The 16,250-nt window shown below is 34.4% G+C and overlaps 5 protein-coding genes across 5 annotated transcripts in view; 2 read left to right on the forward strand and 3 right to left on the reverse strand.

The window, feature by feature from the left end:
* The window catches only part of LOC109584024 (uncharacterized), a 5,641-nt gene extending 3,715 nt beyond the window's left edge, over window positions 1-1,926 (forward strand). The window contains exons 14-23 of the mRNA XM_019999586.1: window positions 153-253; window positions 307-412; window positions 468-513; window positions 885-1,071; window positions 1,119-1,250; window positions 1,311-1,343; window positions 1,448-1,545; window positions 1,594-1,666; window positions 1,712-1,803; window positions 1,857-1,926. Coding sequence (XP_019855145.1) covers window positions 153-253; window positions 307-412; window positions 468-513; window positions 885-1,071; window positions 1,119-1,250; window positions 1,311-1,343; window positions 1,448-1,545; window positions 1,594-1,666; window positions 1,712-1,803; window positions 1,857-1,917 — 929 coding nt within the window. The 3' untranslated portion in view covers window positions 1,918-1,926. The remainder of the gene's footprint in view (window positions 1-152; window positions 254-306; window positions 413-467; window positions 514-884; window positions 1,072-1,118; window positions 1,251-1,310; window positions 1,344-1,447; window positions 1,546-1,593; window positions 1,667-1,711; window positions 1,804-1,856) is intronic.
* A 38-nt stretch (window positions 1,927-1,964) lies between these two features.
* On the forward strand, window positions 1,965-2,818 carry LOC109584017 (uncharacterized). The gene is made up of 7 exons (XM_019999579.1): window positions 1,965-2,068; window positions 2,119-2,208; window positions 2,259-2,327; window positions 2,378-2,467; window positions 2,515-2,600; window positions 2,662-2,701; window positions 2,753-2,818. The coding sequence occupies exons 1-7, from the start codon at window positions 2,000-2,002 to the stop codon at window positions 2,804-2,806; spliced, it is 498 nt and encodes a 165-aa protein (XP_019855138.1). The 5' UTR covers window positions 1,965-1,999; the 3' UTR covers window positions 2,807-2,818.
* Window positions 2,819-2,932: 114 nt separating this feature from the next.
* LOC100637552 (acyl-CoA dehydrogenase family member 11-like) lies at window positions 2,933-10,095 on the reverse strand. Its single transcript, XM_003388378.2, has 14 exons — window positions 9,876-10,095; window positions 9,505-9,737; window positions 6,843-6,942; window positions 6,555-6,672; window positions 6,329-6,471; window positions 6,037-6,111; window positions 5,791-5,960; window positions 5,541-5,640; window positions 4,462-4,602; window positions 3,688-3,780; window positions 3,488-3,565; window positions 3,212-3,407; window positions 3,092-3,158; window positions 2,933-3,044 (listed from the first exon to the last, which is right to left on the reverse strand). Exons 1-14 carry the CDS (start codon window positions 10,068-10,070, stop codon window positions 2,933-2,935), a joined length of 1,821 nt encoding a protein of 606 aa, XP_003388426.1. The 5' UTR covers window positions 10,071-10,095.
* A 444-nt stretch (window positions 10,096-10,539) lies between these two features.
* LOC109584023 (ubiquitin-60S ribosomal protein L40-like) lies at window positions 10,540-12,815 on the reverse strand. The gene is made up of 6 exons (XM_019999585.1): window positions 11,789-12,815; window positions 11,621-11,739; window positions 11,417-11,566; window positions 11,206-11,370; window positions 11,114-11,143; window positions 10,540-11,066 (listed from the first exon to the last, which is right to left on the reverse strand). Exons 1-5 carry the CDS (start codon window positions 12,237-12,239, stop codon window positions 11,132-11,134), a joined length of 897 nt encoding a protein of 298 aa, XP_019855144.1. The 5' UTR covers window positions 12,240-12,815; the 3' UTR covers window positions 10,540-11,066; window positions 11,114-11,131.
* A 108-nt stretch (window positions 12,816-12,923) lies between these two features.
* On the reverse strand, window positions 12,924-16,226 carry LOC109584022 (uncharacterized). Its single transcript, XM_019999584.1, has 5 exons — window positions 16,105-16,226; window positions 15,761-16,039; window positions 15,683-15,715; window positions 13,344-15,380; window positions 12,924-13,237 (listed from the first exon to the last, which is right to left on the reverse strand). Exons 1-5 carry the CDS (start codon window positions 16,136-16,138, stop codon window positions 12,939-12,941), a joined length of 2,682 nt encoding a protein of 893 aa, XP_019855143.1. The 5' UTR covers window positions 16,139-16,226; the 3' UTR covers window positions 12,924-12,938.
* Between the last annotated feature and the right edge of the window lie 24 nt (window positions 16,227-16,250).

Genomic DNA, 16,250 nt, shown 5'->3' on the forward strand with positions numbered 1-16,250 from the left:
CTTTATTTTAAAAATAATTTATTATTATTATTTTATTTTATTGGAGTGGCCTTTGTAATAATGTCTGAAAATTTTATGCCACTTTAGTACTGTACAATTTATAACTCATTATATTTACTGTAACACAATTTCAAGTTTTGCTAATTCTTTAGAATTAGAGATTTCATTGGCTGAAAGTAAAAAAGAAATTGAAGCTTTACAGGAGAAGATATCAACAATAAGTGTACAAAAACTTAGCCCCAAAGAACGAATTGTAAGTATTTTTTCAAAAAAAACCTGTGTATTTTACATAAACTTTTATTGTAGTCGATTGATGATGATATTTATGGTGACATTGAAATTGACAATGCACTGTTGATAAGGATTGTGAAAACACGTCAGTTCCAAAGACTAAAGGACATCAAACAGTCAGGTGAACTTTAGAAAGAGTAACAGTTACTGTACCTCTATATTAATGATATATGCAGGTTATACTTTTCAAAAGTCTTATTCAAGATTTGAGCACAGTATTGGGTAAGTAATAAAGTATTATTTGCAGGGTTGGGTTCAAATTAAAACCATTTTCAAATCCAAAATTTTTGTATTACAAAAAGTAGCCATTTGAGGGTTATAGTAGTTTCAGTTATTGCTGACCGCTTACATACCTGTATGATTTTGTGATTTTTAAATCATCCACAAAAATAACCCAGTGTGTGTGTCTGAATATGGGCGGTAATTATTTATAGTATGATCATACATTTGATAATTTGTGATAGTTTTATGTAGTAAGTTGCAATGTGTTGTTCAGGAATGTACTCTACTGTGATATTTACACTATTTGTGCTCTTTGTACCTGATGCTGTAATTAATGCTTATTTGCATTCCTGATTATTTTCTTGTTTTAGAATGGGGTTTATTGCTGGAAAAATTGTAAAACAATTTAAAAAGAGACAGCCTGAGCTGAATATCAGTGATAACGAAGTTTTATGTGTTCAAATAGCTGCTTTTTGCTTTAACTTGGGTCATGGGCCATTCTCTTACGTTTTTAAAGATTACCTCCGTGAAGTAGAAACTTCTGAAAGATCAGGAAAGGTATGATATTGCTTGAATTAATCTAATATTTTTTCATAATAATACAGTCTTATTCTCAAATGATGCTTAAATTCATGATTGAAGACAATAATCTGCCTCTGGATGAGCATTTAGCTGACCCTGAGCAAGATATTGAATTCATTGAAGAGCTTATGACAGGAAACCAAGGACCACAAGCAGTATGTTGTAGATTTATATTTCTTTCCTTTTCCTTAATTGTTAACTATAATTATGTGCAGGCACAGCATGAAGACAAAACTTTTCTGTATGAGGTATGGTGTTAATACTATATAGCAGGCATTTTTGTGTTTTGAATACATTGTATACTTGTACAAGAAAATAAATATTAAAAATTATTTTAATTTTTTGTATACAGATAGTTGTGAACAGGATAAGTGGCTTGGATGCCAATATGCTTGACTGTACACTGCGAGATGCAGCAATTTTGGGAAAAAATATCAACTTCAAGTGGAAGTAAAGCAAATATTATGTAGTAGCTGTCTATTGATTGTATTTCGTTAGAGCTTTCCTAAATAAAATTGAAGTGAAGTTGTGTCCTGATGGGAAAAGACATATTTGTGCCACAGAAGAACATGTGAGAATGTGACTTGATGATAGTATTTCACATTATTATGTATAGGATTTGAAGATATATACTGAGCTATTTGCAGTCCGTCATAGTCTCTTTAAAGAGTTGTACTATCACAAAAAGAACAGAGCTGTTGCTACAATGTATGATGGTGTATTCATGTAGCTATAGTTATAAGTTTTTGTTAAAATAATAGGATTATGCTAATATTAAAAAAATGTGGTGAAACAAAACTGGTCAGGGGAGCTGATGGGTGAGTCCTCCCAGGGTGTGAATAGAATTCTATTTTTGTTGTGTAAAATTAGTAAGAAACTATCACTAGCTGATGCTGCAAAGAGCATGGATACTTACTTTCGTCTCACTGATGGAATCCTTAATGTCATAAAGGAGCAAGTTGAAGATGAAGAGGTTCATTGTAATGATGCATAAACTGTTCAGTAATTTCTTTTTATATATAGCTGCAAAAATTGATTGATGGCTATGACAGGTCAAAATTTTTTATACCTATTGGTTATGTGAGACATTATAAAGGAACTCTACAAGATTTGGTAAGCTTTTACAGAAAGGCCTATGTAAAAACTGTCTTGTTAATTTTTAGAAAACTGATGTTATGAAACATTCTGGAATAATTGAAGGAGAACTTAAAGTGGATGATATAATTGTTGATGTATGCCTAATACTTGTCATTTCACTCAGTATTATAGTTCCTATATTTAGCCGATTAAATCTGGTTATGATTTAAGTTCAAGACAATCAATGTTCTACATCAGTACTGATGGTAGTATACAGCAATGGACCAACGAATGGGTTAGTCACAACTGCCATTAAATAATTAAAGTATTGTTATTGTGTAGAAACAACCTCCTCCTGATATATTTCCTACTGCTTGGCGTGTTTTCCTTACAAAACGAGACAAAGCATTGGTCAATAAAGTGAAGAGGTTTGTTAGCACAATTGTCAATTATTTTTTATCATGCATATCTACTATTTTATGCACACAGTGGCTTAACCAAAGTGATTACTGGCATTACTGGATTTGGGGTAAATATAACTAATATAACTATAATTTTAATAATTGTGTTATTATTATAGAGTGTTTATGAAGAGGGAACTGATATTGATTATATTCCAGATGACAACCAGTAATGCTATGACTATTATTGTGTTTATTTTTGTTTACAAGTTTTTTTAACACACACGGCCTACATAATTTTCGTCATACATTTATATCTTATTGTTTTTATTGTTCCTTTTTAATATACATAAAAATTATTATCTAATTAATGTTGACCGATGTCCATCCATTACTAAATGGGTGTCTAAACTGCACGAGTTATCATCATACTGCTCTATTCTTCTCAGTGGAATACTTTTCTTGCACCATCTGTGTGACAATAATAATAATTAAAATCTTTGTTAAATATCCGTTACCTCTTGAGAGTAGCAAAGTCTAAAATGTTAGCCGAACTGTGACAAGCTTTTTCCAGCAATAAAGTACCTGAAGTATTCATTAATATGATCATCAGTCAATGCTTTGTCTATCTCACTAACCAGTGTATACTTGTCCTAGAGATATAGCAAAATCCCTTGCAGCTGTCACTATAACATTTCCACCCTCTTCAGAAAACTGTGTCACTGATTGGGTCCAGTTCTTAATGAGTTCAGCCTCAGCTTCTAATCCCAAAAACTGAAGCTTCTCCTGATTACAAGTGACACGATCCACTTTAGACACAAGAGCCTCCAATACCTACAAATTAAGTAATTTATACATACACTCAACACAAATCAAGAACACTGCAGTAGAGAGGAAGAGAGAATCATACTGACTTCTCCATTAGATTTCTGTAAAGCTCGTAGGACATCAAGACTCATAATGTTAGTGGTTCCCTCCCAAATTGGTAATACCTACACATATAAATGATTGATAACATATAATCACACTGCTACTTTTAACCATGGGAGTTCTGATCCCATAAGATTATTAAGACTATTATCTCTGATTATATCATGTTATAAATAGATATTACCTGAGCATCTCTGAATAATGTAGGCAGTCCATTGTCTTCAATATATCCTTGACCACCAAAGCTCTCCAATCCTTCAGACATCACACTCATTGCCTGAAGTAAAGGAATGAGACAAAGTGAGTTAGAAAGCATGAAAGATAGGAAGACAGTCAGTATACAAAGGACACATTTATTTAATATCTTAATTAGAATCGACTCAAATGTTCCATATGCATCAGTATTGTAGGGTGTATTTTTTGGGCCAAATATCAGAATGACAAATAACATTATACATACAGTAAACACTTCTGCTGTGGGACACAGCAAGAAACAATGCATAATACCATATAAGTGTTCTTTTGAGGGAATTATATTTTGCAAAATCTACTAAAATTCCAAATCACGGATTTTAATTTTGTGAATTCTATCATGTGCCAAGAGGGTACTGTATTAAACTGATTTTCACGAATCAGGCAGGAATACATGAAATTTGCAACCCTAAAAAAACCACGTATATGGTAAAGTACATATATATTACATGATCATTGGCCTATAATTAAATGTTTTCTGATTGCTCATAACTTGATAAAAATCAACTCAAAGCAAAGCATGATTGCAATTAGTTATTGAGAAGCTTCAAATACTTATGTAATTATTATTTAACTTAATTAACAAGTACATGTACTATTTAGAATGAATTATGATACAGATAAATAGAATTATGATACAGATAAATAAAAAATCACCAGAGAGAAAAAGACAAGGAAGAAACTCAAGTAATATAAACAAACATACCTTTTTAGCAGTGTAAAGTTTAGCTACTGGAGTGAAGAGTCTGAGGAGATGTATCTCTTCTTTAGTTGCTTGACCACACTCCTCTCTACCCAGTAGTGCTGTTAGCTCAAGAGCAAGTACCATACACCCTCTTGTCTCTAACTATGAAAATGAAATACAAATAAAAGTGTATAAACTGCCAGTACAAACATACTGAGCTATAGTAACAAATAATCGACTATTAGTAACGCGGTAGCGTTACTAAGTAAGATTAACCCCCAAACAAAATGGCTGCCATGACTTTTGCAGCCTTTAGTACAGGGTATTTTGTCAAAAATGGCTAAGAGAAAAATTTTCATTTTTATTACATTTTCTAATGCATATACATGCACTTATGTTGTGTAGAAATTTTGAACTCATTTCGATCAAAATTGGATTTTTTATGAATTTTCAAAGTTGCTCCAAAATTAGGCCAAAGACCCTGTACTATAGTACAGGGTCATCGGGTCAAATTTCATCAAAAATCACTAAGAGAAAGTTGACTATTTTTATAATTTTTTTGAAATATATAAATGCACTTATGTTGTGTAGAAATTTTGAACTCATTCCGATCAAAATTGGATTTTTTATGAATTTTCAAAGTTGCTCCAAAATTAGGCCAAAGACCCTGTACTATAGTACAGGGTCATCGGGTCAAATTTCATCAAAAATCACTAAGAGAAAGTTGACTATTTTTATAATTTTTTTGAAATATATAAATGCACTTATGTTGTGTAGAAATTTTGAACTCATTCTGATCAAAATTAGATTTATCATGAATTTTTAAAGTTGCTCCAAAATTGGCTCAAGGACCCTGTACTGTAGTACAGGGTCATCAGCAAAATTTTGTCAAAAATGACTAGGAGAAAATACTTCATTTTTATAATTTTTTCTAATATGCATACATGTACTTATGTTGTGTAGAAATTTTGAGCTTATTTCGATCCAAATTAGATTTTTTATAAATTTTTTTATTTGCTCCATATTTAGGCCAAAGACCATAGCCAATTGGCCATGACAGGATATCATCAGTTTTCACCCATTTTCTAGTCTATACATACCTCTAGTTCAGCCAGTGTCCTCATGTGTAAGGAGTGCTCAACCAAAAACTTTCCAAACGCTCTTCTCTTAGTAGCATAATCTCTTGACAGGAGAAGCATGCTACAACAAAAATAATAATTAAGATATCACTTTTATAAAGAGTACTCTTGCTTTAATAAATGGTCATACTAATTAATGATAATACATGTACATGTACACATACATTCATTGTTACATAATTTTTAGCATATTAAAAAATTATTAGCATACCGTCTCATACTAGCTACTGCTGATATTGTGTTATGCAAGCGAGTTATAAGGAGCATTGGTGATATAAGTGATATCCCACGCCCTTTCTCTCCAATCAGTTGAGCCAATGTTCCATCTAATAGCAATTCAGCTGTTGGTAACTGACGGGTCCCTAGCTTGTTCTTTAATCTCTGTAAAGGAGACAATGTAAAATAAATAATTTTATTATTACAATCACTAATTTACATGTAAATCTAAATGGCTCACCTCTATTCTAATGTTATTCATCGATCCATGATTGTCTCTTGTTTCAACATAAAATAATGAGATGCCTTCAGTGCCCTAGGCAAGCTCAATAATTTATTTAATAATAGAATACAAAAGTATAAAACCTTGTGGTTAATGCACTTAATATACATGTACATATGCATGTAGGACATTTAATACGCATACACATACATGTACATGTAAACGTATTGCTTGTACGTGTTAACATCATAAAATAATAATCAATTCACAGCATAATGAGTGTATGCTTTTCTCAGACTGAAGTACTTACATCAGTCACTTGACCAGATTCGTCTTGTACACGAGCTAATGTAAATGCCATATCAGCATCAGTGGCTGAACTGAACCACTTATAACCATGTAGGCGATACCTGTCACCATTTTCCAGGAGGGCATAAGAAGCAGTCCCTCTAGCTATAAAAATAAAGGACTAATAATACTGTATATCAAAGACATCACTACATGTACAATGAGAAAAGTGAAGTGATTTTTCTTACCAACATCAGATCCACCACCTTTCTCTGTCATCCATTGTCCTGATGTCCAGAAGCTGCTAGGATCCCTTGAAGTGAGTCTATTATAAGTAGGAGCCATGGCATCTTTTAACTTCATAACCTATTGCAATAAATTATACACATACCAGTATACAGTGTAGTTGTCAGAATAATCCTATTACATTCATGTACACATATACATTGCTACAGAAAAGTGATCAATAAAAAGAAGTATTAAGTATTATGCATTAAATACATGTATATGTGCATTTGTGTGTACTCCCTGCTTACTTCAATTAGTCTAGCTGCTCCATCAGTCATAGCAAGAGGACAAGAGTAGAGACCAGATGAAGGAGAGAACAAGAATAACTTGCTGAACTGGTGGAGTCGACTACAAATTAACATTAATAACAGTGCCTCAGTACTTTTCAATCAAAATACCGCATGGCTGGTAATTGTAGAGGGGTGCTAAATTTTTAGTGATTGGTGGGTTTTAATTTGAGCACACCATTGAGCATACGGCCATACACATAATGGTCCAAAGGGCTGGTTTATTTTGACGAATAGCTTTCATAACCTGAACTTGCAAAAAAATTCTCCAAAATTACAAGCTACATATATAGTATGCCATTACCAACCTCCATTCTGAGTGCTTTCTATCATATCCAATGGCAACTAGACCTTCTTCTGCTGATATATCTTGTAGTTTTTCCAAGCCTCTGAAGTAGATAGTTTATCAATAGGAAACTGATAATTTTCTTGTTTCAGGCTACTACTTTACTTAACGAAGGAAAGTTTTTCATGACACTCATGGCGGCTAACCGTACCATCACAAGTCATTCTAGAATAACCCCAGCCAACTTTTCTCACAGTTGTAGTTCAAGATATTATACGGATATTTTTAAAAGAGAGAGAGAAGTAAATGAGTATTTAGAGATCTTGGGTAAGAATCCAAAGCCTCTAATACATGTGTTCATGGGGCCCCCAATGGTGGCAAGACGACTCTTTTGAAAATTGAAAGAGGGGCCAACAGCAAAAGCTCTGATGTTGCTATTGAGATGCAAGAAATTCCCTTTACTGATGCTCCTAATTTCCTCAATGTAATCTCTTGCTCTATGGTACAATAGAGTGAAGGAGATAGTATCATCCGTTGTTGATAGTATTCAAGTTCGAGTTTTGTTGATGCGACATTAATCCCAGCCAAGCTTTAAAAACATGATATAAGTGTATCATCAAAGCTTAAGTGCAAATTAGGTTTTATTGTGAAAAACATACTAAAATTCATGGTAAAAAATTTCCCATTCTTTTCATTGATGAAGCCAACAAAATTTGTTAACAAGTACCAAGGAAACGGATGCATTGCAATAACTTCTAGAGTTTTTCTTTAAGTGTACTAAACAAGATTCTCTTTTCCCTGTGGTACTGGCCAGCATTGACAGCTTCTATTACTTGTGGTTGGCAAACTTAATCGGAGCAGGTAGATTTGAAACACATGTCATTGGACACTTGTCCAAAGAGGAAGCTAAAGAATATTGGGAACGATAAAGTGAGGAAGATGGCACCTGTTGTTGATAGTGTCCAAGTCTGAACCAGTTTTGTAGATGCCACATTAGTCCCAACCAAGCTTTAAAAACATGATATGAGTGTATCATCAAAGCTTAAGTCCATATTTAGTTTTATTGGGAAAATATACTAAAATTTAGCTTTTGGACTGGCAAAAATTTCCTATTCTTTTCATTGATGAAGCCAACCAAATGTCAATTGCAACAGCTTCTAGAGTTTTTCGTCAAGTGTACTAAACAAGATTCTCTTTTCCTGTGGAACTGGCCATCAGTCACAGCTTCTATTATTTGTGGTTGGCAAAGTTCATCAGAGAAGATGGATTTAAAACACACGTCATTGGACACTTGTCCAAACAAAAAGGAAGGTTTGAAATATTGGGAACAGCATGCTCTACCCTCATATATAAAGATTAATTCATATAGTTCAAGGCTCCTGAGTTCGAAGATGTTTCTGACATTTTTGTGAACCATTTAATAAGGTATGGTTTATTGGAGTCAGAAGCAAAATGGACCAAGGAATAGTTCTTTTCTGTCATGACTAGAATGACTGAGAATGGATTTTTAGTTTATGATGACCTTTTCCATGAAACGACGCACAAGGTAATGGATGCTATGATCAAAAAGATCTTGTTCACCTAAAGCTGACACACCAGTTGGTATTTGATTTGGAGTACAAAGTGAAAGATTTGGTTTTGACACCCCCCTCTCCTTCCAATGTAGCAGCAATGAAATTGATCGTAAAGAATGAAAAACATTAAAAAAACTAAGATTTAGTGACTGGCAATTGCAAATTGATTGCCAGACTTTAACTGTTGTAGATAAAGTCTTTTTCTTTATGGAAGATTACATAGTTGAGACCTGACATGATCCACTAGTCACACCAAGCTTCAACCGGTATGGAATATGCAAGGACAGGGACTACACCATAGTATAATTGGGTGAAGCCCTTAGTGATAAAGTGCATCTGTACGGGGATACAAATATTAAAGTTAAATAGCCTAATCTTCATTAACAGTGGGTGTGGTCACATGAAATAAAATGGCAGTTATCAGCAAGTCCGAGCTCATTTGCAGCAAACGGTCAGCAAGGTAAGACTAAACTGCTATCCAAAAACTTCTCTACCAGCAACGAAGGTCATACAGCACAGCAATAGTGTGGCTTGGGGGCTGAGCCCCTTAATGTTTTACATTCTTCTAGTTATTATTGAATGAAATACATTTTTAGTGATTGGTGGGTTTTAATTTGAGCATACCATTGAGCATATGGCCATACACATAATGGTCCAAATGACAGGTTGTATTTTGGCAAATGAATATCATAAACTTGCCACAATTTACCACTCCAAAATTACCAACTATGCAGTATATATCATTCATTGTGATCTTACGAACCTCCATTCTGAGTGCTTTCTATCATATCCAATGGCAACAAGACCTTCTTCTGCTGATATATCATGTAGTTTTCTCCAAGCCTCTGAGGTAGCTAATTTATCAATACGAATACCCCAGCCATCATACTGATGCAAAGTGGGTGGGTTTATCTCAGCCTCCCGTCCCAAAATGGTGATTTCACTGGAAACTCGTGCACCAAATGATTCTAAGTCTCTAAAAACGTCATTCCGTACCTAAACACATACATACACCGATAATGTATTTGGTGACGTTATTTGCTGACAACCCTTCAACACTTATAGTACATCCTCCTTACATATTTACAATATATTTCTTAGTAAAATCATTCAATTAAATTAAATTACAGTTACCTCGTTTGGTAGTTTGTAGGAGAGGTAATGTCTGAGGTAGGCGTCCTCTATAAAAGGATTGTAGAGGTTTGGTTGAGCTTGGCTAAAGCTTCCATGTCTGGCTGGATAAAACGTATCACTCTTGGAGCTACTATTCCTGACAATAGCAGGGAGAAAGGAGAAGAAAGGAAGAGAAAACCCATGCCTAATTTGCATGATGAGATGCACACAATGGGCTACTTAGTTTAGCAACCACGCCTGCTGAGGGGGCCCCATAAATATGGAAGGGGGACAATACTCCCCCAAAATTAATTTTGAGGATTGTTAGCTCTTAGTATCAACTATCAACTACACCGTTGAATTTCATGAATTTACATTAGATCTAATGAATTTACATGACATTTGTTGATAAATTCAAAAAGGTGATAATAAATGCATGTATAATTCTAAATTATTATTACTGTGGCAAGTTTCAACATTAAAAAGTTAGCTCCCCTAAAATAAATTTTGTTTCTGCTGTAGGCTCTACCATAGATCTATGGCTCTACTGATGTACCGGTATCTATTTCTAGGCATCAAAATTGAGTTTTCTATCTAAACTGATGCATAGCAGGACATCTTGTTCAAACACAAGAACATGTTTGTACATCTACTTCAGTTAAAATTATCAATAATTATATCATAGTTGTTTGTAATAGGAATGAAGGAAAATACTGGTTAAAGATACATGTACATTATTATAGGGAATAGAGATTGTCCTTAGAACATTACATCATCATTCATACGTGCATATAATGTGGCAAGATAAAAATTATTATTAATATTAAAAGCAATTAATATTATAGAAATACATTCAAATTTACTTTACAGTAGTAGCCGCATAATTGGCTTAATTAGATAAATATTTCTTACAAATAGCATTAGCTAACTGGGAATCGTTAATTACATCTGATTTCAAGACAACAACCATAGTTTCCCAACTGTACGGGCGAGTATCAGCAGTCTTCCAAATATGGAATATATTAGCATAACAGATCTTGTCATCTTCATTCTTCTCTTTAATTGACATCAAATCTAAAAAACTTATTCCTAGCATTAAACCAATTTTCATCCACTGGTTTGGAGCTTTTGCAGCAATATCATTCAACAGGTCAGGCAATGAGGGGCCACTAGAAGCTATAGTACCATCATTGTTGATACTTGGAATCGAATCTAAAACACATCATTATAATTATTGCAGATTCATTAATCATTCTTACCACAAATTACTGGTGATGTTACATTCTTAACTAAAATAACAGAAAATTGATATAATTATACATAATACACATGTAGGTAATCTATAACTAACTATATAGTAAGGATAATGTAATGGAATGAGTAAGATAATTTGCTCCAGAGATTGGTACATTCTTTGTAAACTTAAAGAATCCGCTGAAAGAGCTTCAACTCGAATAGTGACTTTAGGAAGAATCCCCTGATTGGAACAGTAGTAATCAACATCCTTTTTATAGATCTGAAAAAGAGACTCTGTACAACTATAATCAGACATCAACTGATACTTTTAGAGGAGACTGAAGTGGCAAAATTCTCCATCCATTTACTGGTAATACTTCCTCTTCGAGGCAGTCAAATGAAATGGCTGAATTTTTAAATGAAAAAAAGACCTCAGATTCTCCTTTTTTATACAATTTCATTTCAGCAAAGACTTTCTAAAAATAATAATTATATCACTGATAACTATGTGTTATTTTACATGTACGTACCTCCCTAGTAGCAATACAACTGTCAATTACAACAAAATGTACATTCCACACTCTAGTAGATGGAAAATCTACATAAAATGTGAGCAGTTGGTATTTGCTGAAAGGTTCTAAAAATCTTTCTAATAAGAATGATGTGTATAAAAAATAAATATAAGGCTTAGCTCTAACCTGACAAAGTTGATGACAGTGCTGGTTCCTTGTATTTTAAGTGTAACATGCTACCATTTTGAATAGACTGATCATAAAGTGTTAGATTGTCCTGTAGTTCTTTTCCAGCAAAAACCAATGCATGCTGGCTAGGAGGAAACTCTTTCATTTTTCTTTTAATAGTTTCAATAGTATCTGTACCATCAACTGTAAGAGTAATTTGTTTACTATCAGGAGTTAAAACTTTGATCTGTATAGGAGATTGAGAACGACAAACAAGATGCACTTCACTATATGTGTAATCGTTAAATTCACACTCTGAGACAGACTGGTCATTCTTTAATTCACAACCCATATAATAGAGTTTCTGCTGCGTAAGTGGTATACCCTCTTTTTCTTCCATTATTTGCTTTATTTCTTTCACAGTATTGTAAGGTTTGACGTCAAGTCTGTTGGTTTTTCCAGCGGACATTTTAATAACGATGTGTGTAATACATTGTAAGTCAATAGTATCATTCCGTTTGATGTTATAATCTGCCAGAGTTTTGTCGTTTTCCAATTCTTTGCCAGCAAATGATAAAAATTGATGATCGACTGATATTTCCTCATTATTCTGTATCTTTTTTTAAATACTTTCAATCTTATTAAAAGGCTTGACATTAATAGATCTAGTCTCACCATTAAATCTAACCGTAAGTGGCCACAATAAATAAACTGTGCTTCCTTTTTTGACCCCATAGTCAGATAACATTTGTTCATTTTCCATTACACTGCTATAGGCCAGACTAACACTGCTATTACAGGTTAGAATTTGTTGATCTGGTGGAGTTGAGGTTTTCTCTTCATTTGCTAGTCTTTGTTTCAAGGTATAGACAGTGTCATTGGGTTCAACAGTAAGAGAAATTGTTCCAGTATCTAGCTTCAATTCTATGGTTTCCATTGTAGAATCAAATCGATAGAGGGCACCACAAATCAGGTGAGGAATGAAGGAGGACTCGACACCAGGCCTGATAAACAATAGCCCCACCCCTAGCAAACTAAGCAAATTCAATAGGCATGGTTTAGATAGAGTAATTTTTATTACCACAAAGTTATAATTATGCAAAAATGATGAAAATTTTAAAGAAACTTCATATATATATATATATATACACACACACACATATAGATGTTACGAATATTCCTCTTGAGCCCTAGGTGACACTAAGAATTGAAGGAGATCACTTTTTGCTCGTCCCAATTCAGTTTCAAAATCTTTACAGACTTGTAGCATTGTTCGCCAAAATACATTTTTGCCCGAATCTTTCCACTTTTTAAAAATGTCATTAAGCATAATTTTTGTGCCAATAAGAGAGCCATCAGCCTCAACCTCTAATGCTGCACCAATAATGAAATATTTTTCTGAATATTTTAAAAATATATGTTGAAGATGTGTTAATTTTGGTGCCTTGTCTAATACTGATTGGACCTCTATAGAAACAAATAAATACTATAATCTTTGCTAAAAACCAATACTTGTTAAAATGGGCATATGCATGTAATAAAAAATAAAAAATAGCTACATCTTTACTCTTACTTGGATCTAGCTCTAGATCTTTTGTTGCAGATTGCTGAGCTAATGGTGTCTCCTGCTTAATCCATGGTAGCTCACATTGCTGATCAATGCCATATGGTGCTTGGTCACAGCCACTGCGAGTGCAACTAAGAACCATATCCTCATTGAGGCTACTTTTCACTGTGGCACACTCCTCATGCCTTGAAAAAAAGGAGCAAGACAGTTGACCCAAATTGTACGAGTATTCTTGATCAACAAAATCTATCACCTCCATCAGTGTTTTTCGTAACTCGAAGCAATTTTTTGAGTCTCCATTATAATGTATTTGCAATATATTTATGCCATCAATAAGCAATACTTTGCCCCCTTTGGTGCTCTTACATGGTAGCTTGACGACATTACGATATTGCTTTATTTCATTCCCTCCTGACCTATCTCTTAAAAAGCTTTCACTAGCAAAATCCTTATGCTGAAGTAGACGAAGTATCAAAGCACAAAAGAATCCTTGAGGAATGACCTTTTCCCAACCAATTAAAAGAGGACTGACGTGACAGTGTTTCTTAAACTCTTCAGCTTTTACAGCTGGGTCGCAGATAGGAAGTACAGATGGCAAAAAGTATTGTTCGTCTGGATCATGGTCACTCATTGGCAGCTTGACTATGATCAAAAGCTTTATCATTAGATTTATGAGGTCAGCAGAAGTATACAAGTCCTCAAACTCATCAAGAAATTCCAGCTCATCTAGTAGATCCTTTTTAAATGTGCCTTTTGTGCTTAGATTATGCTGAGCATCGCCAGGCAAATCAATGTCAAATTCATCTTGAAATATTGCAGGTGCCTCACTAAACGAAGCAAAGACTATTTGAGAGAGCTTCTTAAATAGCGGCTGCGGCTTAAGGAAGACAACATCTGGGATGATCTCTGGGTAGTAAAGTATCACTGTGAGACTGTGATAGTACATCAGAGCTGCTTCTACTTCTTTCATATTCATCTTAAGCTCTAATCCAATTCTTTTACATTCTTCTAAACTAACGACATTCTTGTTTGCCTCCATCGACTCTTTTGTTGGCTCTTGAGATCCTTCCACTAATCTCTTATGGAAAGAAAACCATGACTTGGGAATATCGGCTTCAATATATGATTTACTGACCTGACGGCGAACTATTTTTGCAATATTTAATGTGTCAGGACCTCTGTCTATCGCATTGATAGGGAATATATATGAGGCTGTTGAGGCCCCACCTTGCTGCTTAACGTTATATTTGCATACGCTTATCTTACGATCACTGTCAAATTGCTTTAGTGTAGCTGAAAGGGAAGTACTTTTTTCCTTGACTTTGTCCACATCATTACTGATCTTATCAAAATTTGTGCCCAATATGATGAAACAGGATCTTTCATCTGGAGGATAGTGCTTTGCTTTAATCATATCCAGTTGAGGCTTGTTGGTCATATGCGATGGTCTTATTAACGATTCCAAAAGCTGTCGATGAGTGATCTGATGTTCAGAGGATTCATATGTGTGCTGACGATCCTCACTATGATCCAAGCAATAGGAAAACTTAACTTTGTCTTCAAGATCCTCATCAAGCTTGTGCGTGACTATGGTGACAGAATTGTGACGCATTAGAGCTGGGGCAATGTCAAGGAAGGCAGCTTGACCACCAGTATCAATGGCATAGATAAAATGAACTATTTTGTTTAAAGAAGGTCGACTGCTAGCTTTCTCCTTTGACAACTTGAGGCCATCAATGTCTTCGGTAAGCTTATCCATTTCCGGAGAGTCATTCGAAACAATATCTTCCAGTGAACTAATTTCTCTCCACATTATATTCCTTCCTCTATTGCTGTCATTTTCGGCCATTATATTGTATGCTCTTATTTTTGCTGCTTCAATGACGTCAGTGCTCAAATACTCAATAACTGGCTCTTCCCCAAGCAGAAGCTTAATTGAGGATGTTTTACCACTCCCTGATGGACCTGATACTGCAAACTTTGTCCACCTTGTCTTAACAGAGCCTTCCTTTAATGCTTCATCAAGTGATTTCAAGAAATCACCTAATTGAAACAATAAAATTCATTATAAGAATAAATTATAAAATAATGTATATCAGAAGTGTAATAAAAATTGGTGATTTTGGAGCAATTTTTTTGAAAAAAAACTATAGCTTTGGAAAATGGCCTTAACTCAAAAAGTTTTCAGACAGAATCAGTTCAAACTTTTATAAGTGTTGAAATAGAGGAGCCATGAACCTCCAATAAAATTTATACCTATTGCTTCCTAATAATTTCCATTTGATGGCCCCCAATGCAAATTTGATTCATTCATGTATAACCTTAACTCAAGATTTTTGACTCACTTTCTCCAATTCCATCCACTCCCTTACCAGATACTACAGGAAGAAATAAAATGAGATACTATGCCAAGGAGCACTTACCTGCAAAATAAATGTCTATAGCCATCTGTGCTTCCCCAGTTTTATTCAGTGCTATGAGTAACGCTTCCCATGTGAAAGGAGCAGCCAATCTTTCCCCTTTACTTTCATACCAAAGTGAGAGGCAGCCTTCCAGGTACTCTTCTGGTTGTCTACTAGATGAGATCCCGCTTAAAGCCTCCTGGTCAAGACCAAGCCCTTCTCCCAAGTCCTTCCATTTGTCATTCAGTATGACTGGATTCTTCACTGCTTGAGTGAGGAAAGTTAGCAAATCCTTCACACCTAAACAATTATTTTTGTGATTAGTCTTTTAAGCATTAGAAATCCATGATAATGATAGAACTCACTTAAATCAATGCGCAACTGAATTGGACTTTCCATCTTGAAGAAACTGAATTATGAAGAAAGCTGGAAAGCCTGGAATCGTCGGATGCTTAGCTAGGCGGAGTCAATTTCAATTGACTAATAATTCACCATTATTTTTAAAAATATC

This window comes from Amphimedon queenslandica, unplaced genomic scaffold (assembly GCF_000090795.2).
Source record: "Amphimedon queenslandica unplaced genomic scaffold, v1.1 AMPQUscaffold_13255, whole genome shotgun sequence".
Taxonomy (NCBI): Eukaryota; Metazoa; Porifera; class Demospongiae; order Haplosclerida; family Niphatidae; genus Amphimedon; species Amphimedon queenslandica.

Coding starts and splice junctions, on each gene's coding strand:
- LOC109584017 (XM_019999579.1), top strand. CDS start 2,000: ATGGATACTTACTTTCGTCTCACTGATGGAATCCTTAATGTCATAAAG. Junction 2,328..2,377: donor TGGATGATATAATTGTTGAT/GTATGCCTAATA, acceptor TCCTATATTTAG/CCGATTAAATCTGGTTATGA. Junction 2,702..2,752: donor CTGGCATTACTGGATTTGGG/GTAAATATAACT, acceptor TTATTATTATAG/AGTGTTTATGAAGAGGGAAC.
- LOC100637552 (XM_003388378.2), bottom strand. CDS start 10,070: ATGCAAATTAGGCATGGGTTTTCTCTTCCTTTCTTCTCCTTTCTCCCT. Junction 6,112..6,328: donor AATCTGGTCAAGTGACTGAT/GTAAGTACTTCA, acceptor GAGCTTGCCTAG/GGCACTGAAGGCATCTCATT. Junction 5,641..5,790: donor GCAGTAGCTAGTATGAGACG/GTATGCTAATAA, acceptor TTTTTGTTGTAG/CATGCTTCTCCTGTCAAGAG.
- LOC109584023 (XM_019999585.1), bottom strand. CDS start 12,239: ATGTCCGCTGGAAAAACCAACAGACTTGACGTCAAACCTTACAATACT. Junction 11,740..11,788: donor ACTGTCATCAACTTTGTCAG/GTTAGAGCTAAG, acceptor CATTCTTATTAG/AAAGATTTTTAGAACCTTTC. Junction 11,371..11,416: donor CACTTCAGTCTCCTCTAAAA/GTATCAGTTGAT, acceptor TCTCTTTTTCAG/ATCTATAAAAAGGATGTTGA.
- LOC109584022 (XM_019999584.1), bottom strand. CDS start 16,138: ATGGAAAGTCCAATTCAGTTGCGCATTGATTTAA. Junction 15,716..15,760: donor TATAGACATTTATTTTGCAG/GTAAGTGCTCCT, acceptor TTCTTCCTGTAG/TATCTGGTAAGGGAGTGGAT. Junction 13,238..13,343: donor AGATCTAGAGCTAGATCCAA/GTAAGAGTAAAG, acceptor TTGTTTCTATAG/AGGTCCAATCAGTATTAGAC.